Source organism: Otolemur garnettii, unplaced genomic scaffold (assembly GCF_000181295.1).
Source record: "Otolemur garnettii isolate 467f Iridium unplaced genomic scaffold, OtoGar3 scaffold00054, whole genome shotgun sequence".
Classification (NCBI taxonomy): domain Eukaryota; kingdom Metazoa; phylum Chordata; class Mammalia; order Primates; family Galagidae; genus Otolemur; species Otolemur garnettii.
In genome coordinates, this window is record NW_003852449.1 from 2,564,098 (window position 1) to 2,569,839 (window position 5,742).

At 36.8% G+C, this 5,742-nt stretch overlaps 1 protein-coding gene across 2 annotated transcripts in view; it reads left to right on the plus strand.

Annotated features, from left to right (window-relative positions):
* The window catches only part of FERMT2 (fermitin family member 2), an 85,995-nt gene that overhangs the window by 59,914 nt on the left and 20,339 nt on the right, over nt 1–5,742 (plus strand). The window contains exons 5-8 of one of the 2 annotated variants that reach the window (XM_012806577.2): nt 737–769; nt 1,083–1,308; nt 1,408–1,510; nt 3,422–3,529. In XM_012806577.2, the coding sequence (XP_012662031.1) occupies nt 737–769; nt 1,083–1,308; nt 1,408–1,510; nt 3,422–3,529 (470 nt within the window). The remainder of the gene's footprint in view (nt 1–736; nt 770–1,082; nt 1,309–1,407; nt 1,511–3,421; nt 3,530–5,742) is intronic. The other variant, XM_003792134.3, reaches the window with a different exon arrangement.

Consider the following 5,742-nt stretch of genomic DNA (forward strand, 5'->3'; position numbering starts at 1 on the left):
CTGGGTTCACTTGATCCCCTGCCTCACTCTCCTAAGGAGCAGGGATTATAGGCATGTGCCACCACACCTGGCTGGTTTTTCTAATTTTTTTTTTTTTAAGTGCTAGGATTATAGGCGTGAACCACCAAGCCCAGCCTAATTTTTGTAACTTCATGAAGGAGGACATACCATCAGATGACTCATATAACAAATGTTTATTTATCTAGCCTCTACCATATGCCTAGCCCTACCAACTGAGGAACTGGAAGATAAGACAAAATCCTGATTTTCAGGAGTTTAATTATAAAATATATTTTAGTCATTTTCTAGGACAGATTTTATCTACCTTTTAGCATTAATACTTTATAAGTTTGTTGAAACCAGCAATTCATTAAGAAAACATTAACATAAAATTCTCTTAATTTATGTGAATTTACTCAAATACATTTGAGTTATCTTAAAAACAGAGTATGGATTTGAAATGGTGGTAACCGTTCTACTAATGTCTGCCATTATTTGCTTGGCTGAAGGCAGCTTTGTTCTTTTGAACTGGACGAGAAATTTATTTTTCTTAGGTTGTAGTTTCCAAGGTTCTTTACTCTGAAATCTCCTTGAAGTGTGCACTTCAGTTTACGGTGCTCAATTAGGAAAGATCCACCTGTCCTTTCCCGTTTCTTTTTCCGTTTCATCCTTGTTTCTGTCCTCTCCTCGTTGCCTTCCCTTGACCTTCTGAACTCCTTTCTCTCCTTCCCTGCAGGCACTGATGTTCTTTTCATTGGCCCTCTGAAAGGTGAGCCTCACCGCAGTTCACACACAAAACGCATTTGTCTGCTTCAGCTGTGTACTCACTTCCTAATTCTCTAGAACTCATTTTTTTTCTCAGAATTTCTGCCAAATTAATTATAGCCTTAAAGCTTTGTTATATGTTTTAATCTTACGTAAGTGGAGTTAATTTCACGTTTTCAAAGCAGGTAAAATAAAACACACTAAGCTTCCTTTCAGGATGAAACTGTTTCACAATGCTTTGTATCAGCGCACGCTATTGCTGGAAACTGAGGTTCTGTACTTCACACTCACTTTCTGTTTTTCACGTTACTTATTAGGAAGTATATATTCAAGCCCAGGACTTTATAGTAAAACAATGACCCCCACTTACGATGCTCATGATGGAAGCCCCTTGTCCCCGACTTCTGCCTGGTTCGGTGACAGCGCGCTGTCAGAAGGCAATCCTGGTGTGCTCGCTGTCAGTCAGCCCGTCACTTCACCAGAAATCCTGGCAAAAATGTTCAAGCCTCAAGCTCTTCTTGATAAAGCAAAAATCAACCAAGGGTAGGTTTTTAAGATATAGAAACAACTGAATTTCTTTATGTAATTAGAGATAGACGTGTTATCAATTCTGTCTTGCCTTGTTTCTCGTAATTTGTCCAGATGGCTTGATTCTTCAAGATCTCTCATGGAACAAGATGTGAAGGAGAATGAGGCCTTGCTGCTCCGATTCAAGTACTACAGCTTTTTTGATTTGAATCCAAAGGTACCGAGGGTTCAAAGGGATCTCTTTATGTTTATTTCATTCATTTGGATGTCAGTTTTTTGGAAGTTGGTAGGGTAAGGAATTGTTTATATATGGCAAGTCTTGACTAATATTAAAAACCCAGGCCAGGTATAGTGTGGCTCCTGCTTGTGATCTCAGCACTTTGGGAAGGCAAAGTGAGACTGAGACTGGATCACTTCAGGCCATCATTTTGGAACAAAGTGTCTCTACAAAAAAAAAAAAAAATTATAATAATTTTTTAAAAAAGCTGGACCTGGTGGCACATGCCTATAGACTCAGCAGCTCAAGGGCTGATGTGGGAGGATCACCGGAGCCCAGAAGTTCAAGGCTGCAGTGAGCTGTGATCACACCACTGTGTTTCAGCCTAGACAACCGAGGGAGACCCTGTCTCTAAAAAAAGTTTAAAAAATTAAAACCCAAACCATTAGGCAGAGACATTTGTATTTTAAGTAAGCCTATTGTTTTAGTAGATTGAAAGCCTAACTAAACCTTTCTCCTTTTTGTCAAGGTAATTATATTTCTGGTTGATTTGTATTTTAAAGGTTCTATTTTGATACCACAAAACTGATAATGTTAGGTTTTTTTTAAATTTAATACCTCTTTTCAGTTATATTTTAAGTAAAAGTTTCAGAAAGATTACCTTTTCAGTTATTTTATATTACTGATTATGAGCCAAAAGACTTTGCTTCAGAAATTTCTTTTAAAGATCTACCTTTTTATCTAACAGATATTATCTGTTTTTATTATAATTGATATCATCTGCACTCCTGTGGCACTTTGCTTTTCTGGTAAGATTTAACTTTGCAATCAAGATCTGGGTATTCTTTCCCCAGAAAACGCCTGGCACTCAGCTCTGGATCTTGTTCTTCTCTGGCAACCTGGGAACAGTCTCTCTTGGTTACACTCTCATCCTTTTCATGTCCGGATTTTAAATTTCATCTTTATCATCTTATATCATGTGCTTATTCTTTATACAACAGTAAAATGTATGTAACAGAACTATAAAAAGTCATTTTAATTCATTTTCAGGCCATATTATATCTTTTAGTAAAACTAAAGCTATTTTGGAATAATTACATTTGGGAGGGGAAGGGAGATGCATTTCCTTAACATTCTAAGATACAGATTGACCATCCCCACTCTGAAATTACAGAATACTCGTGAACCTGAAACTTTTGAGTCCCAACATGAGTTCAGAGGAAATGGTCATTTTGGATTTTTGGATTAGGGATGCTCAGTTGGTGTATTGTAGATATTCAAAAATCTATAAATATTCTAAATCCAAAACAAATGTCCAAAGTAGGTTCAGGAAAGGGATACTCAACCTGTATTATTAAGATATTACCATTGCTTTTTATTAATATAATTAAATGGATAATTCAATAACATATAAGTAAATGTATTTTCCGTAAGTATAGATGTACCCTCTGTTTTGGATACTGTTTCCAAGGACCTGCCACTTAATATCTGAGTAATCTTCTCAGAGAACAAGATGTTCCCCCAAATAATTAATTTACTTTCCAATTATAATTTAATGGGGCAAATTGCAATAACACTACTGAGAAGGAGTCAGTAATTCTACCTTACTTAAAGTCATCAAGTTAGATTTCTTAAAGGCTGTGGTATCTAGTGGTTAATTAACCTGGAAAATAACATACAAAGTCTGTTTTTAGTATTGAAAAATCCGTTATCCTCGCTCCTATTTTAATGTCATTTTCAATGGAAATTAGATGAGGCTTTATATACTGGTATATCCAATCCTATAGGTATCTTTCTTGTAATTGAATATTTGATGGTAAATAAAAATCCCCCCCAAAAGTAAATATTTAGCTTTGAATTTTTCAGTATTAAAGGTGACGTATTACAAAAGCAATGTTTGTTTCCCTTCAGTATGATGCGATCAGAATCAACCAGCTGTATGAGCAGGCCAAGTGGGCTATTCTTCTAGAAGAGATCGAATGCACAGAGGAAGAGGTGATGATGTTTGCAGCCTTGCAGGTAGGTGAAAGATTTGGTAAGTGGGGCTTGGTGGGGAAAAAGGTAGGAGGTTAATCTGACAGTAGTTGAGTAGGATAATAATTTCGGTAGCATTTGATAGACTATTTTTTGCTATGTAGAAAGTGAATAGACATTTAGGAAAGAAAAATAAGTATGTGAATTTAGTTTAATTTTTTTTTTATCTTATCTAAGAGTTTAGTGGTATCCTTAAGTTACTTTTTTGTATTTTGTAGGAAGAAAATTATCCTGTCACCCTCAAATGTGTATTAGCTTAAAGGAACTTGGCTTTCTCTAGGAAAGAAAATATATATTAAAAATTAGGTGTGATCCGGAGCTCTCCTGCATAAGCAGCCAGGGAGGGTGAGACACACTGTGTAGGCTGTGGCAGCAGTGACTCCTTTTTAGGGGGTGAAATTTCCAGAGACTGATGAAACTAAACAAATATGCTTGTAGAATGACAGTCTTTAAGTAGATAGCTAACATTTTCCTTAAACTACTATTTTTCTCACCTTTCTTAAATTTTAGGTATCTGAGTAAGGCTTTTGTGAGTCTTCTCAGATTCTGATGGGATTCTGAGTGTACCTAAAGTCCTCATAAAGTTGATCTTTAAATAAAACAAATCCAGGAAGCAAAAGTGACATTTACTTGTGAAATGCTTTCATGTAAAAATGATTTCTTTTTTTTCTTAGAACACAAACAGAAGTGCTTCCAAATGCTTTCTGTCTTTTTTTTTTTTTTTTTGCAGTTTTTGGCTGGGGCTGGGTTTGAACCCGCCACCTCCATTATATGGGGCCAGCACCCTACTCCTTTGAGCCATCGGTGCTTCCCCAAAAGCTTTCTTTTACGTGCCCAGAAAAGTTTTCAGTTGGACCTCAAAGGGTTTCAGAGGAAATAAAACAACTTAGTTTATAGGGTGACAGAGAGTCCAGGAGGACAGGGGTGGAAATTCTCGGTGACAGATGGGTGAATCAGTCATTTTCCACACACTTGATTAATCAGCTAGTAACAAACGGGCCCTAATTGTGTGTCTGGCAGATTCACACTCTCTGAGGAGCTAGTGCATTAAATCCTGGAGCAGGTATTGGAAGTACCCTCATGCGGCTCCAGCATTCTACCTACATCTTTTTCACTTTGAATACAAACTCACAGTTTTCTAGTGGAATCTTTGCCAGTGACAATAATAATACCTATATGTGTGTGAAAGACCATAGATTATATCGTATAGTATTGCTTTTTTATCTTTTTTTATTATAGAAAAAATAATAGAATATATATTATTATAGAAATATACAGAAATAATATATAGAAAAAATAATTGGTAGTGGTTTTTCAAAGCCAACAGATACCTATATATAGTGCCTGCCACATAGCAGGTGCTCAAAAAGTATTTCTTGAGTGGAAGGAAGCCCAGCTGTGTTCTCACAGCAGTGGCTTATTCTGCAGCTCACTCCCCTCTAATGTGTGGTGAGTGTTCCTCTCAGTACAGTAGAAACACCACAGGGACCGTGCATTTTAAATCATGGGAACCTTCGGTCTGAGAGCATACATACCCCTCCTGAGCCGTTTCAAACTCCAGCTTTAATTAGAGAATTTTGGAATATAAAGCCCCTGAGTTTTTGGGAAACTTATCACAGATACTGATCCTAAGAGCCATTCAGTACCAGAATGAGGAAATTTTGGAAGTGCGATAAGGAGATGCCTAGCACGTTTTCTCTCAGAGGTCGGTCGTCTTTTATACACTCTGAAGACGCTTTCCCTGGAGTGTCCAAATCCTTGTGTAAAATTAATTTACAATAGTAAAAAGAAACAAAATAATTCAAAATAACAAGCTGTGGGTCAAAAAAAAAATCAATCAGTTAGTAACATTGTTGTGTAAGCATTTTACTCCAAGTGTCTATTATAAAATTTAACAGGTGCCCAGGTACTATGGAAAGCAAAGCTGGATTTTATGACAACTCCTGTTCACAGCTAGGATTTTTCCAGTATGTTTCATGAAGACTTTTTGCCTTAGAATCACCCAGAGCACTTGGTAATAATGTAGTTTCCAGGCTGGACCCCAAATTTGCTAACTCTGGGTCTCTGGGTGTGAACCTAGGGATCTGTGTTTGAAACTGCCTCTCTGGTGTTTCTTAATACACTCAGACACTTGGGGCCACTGCCTGAGGGGCTCTCCGTATCTTCTTTTTTTTTTTTTTTTTTTTTTTTTTTTTTTT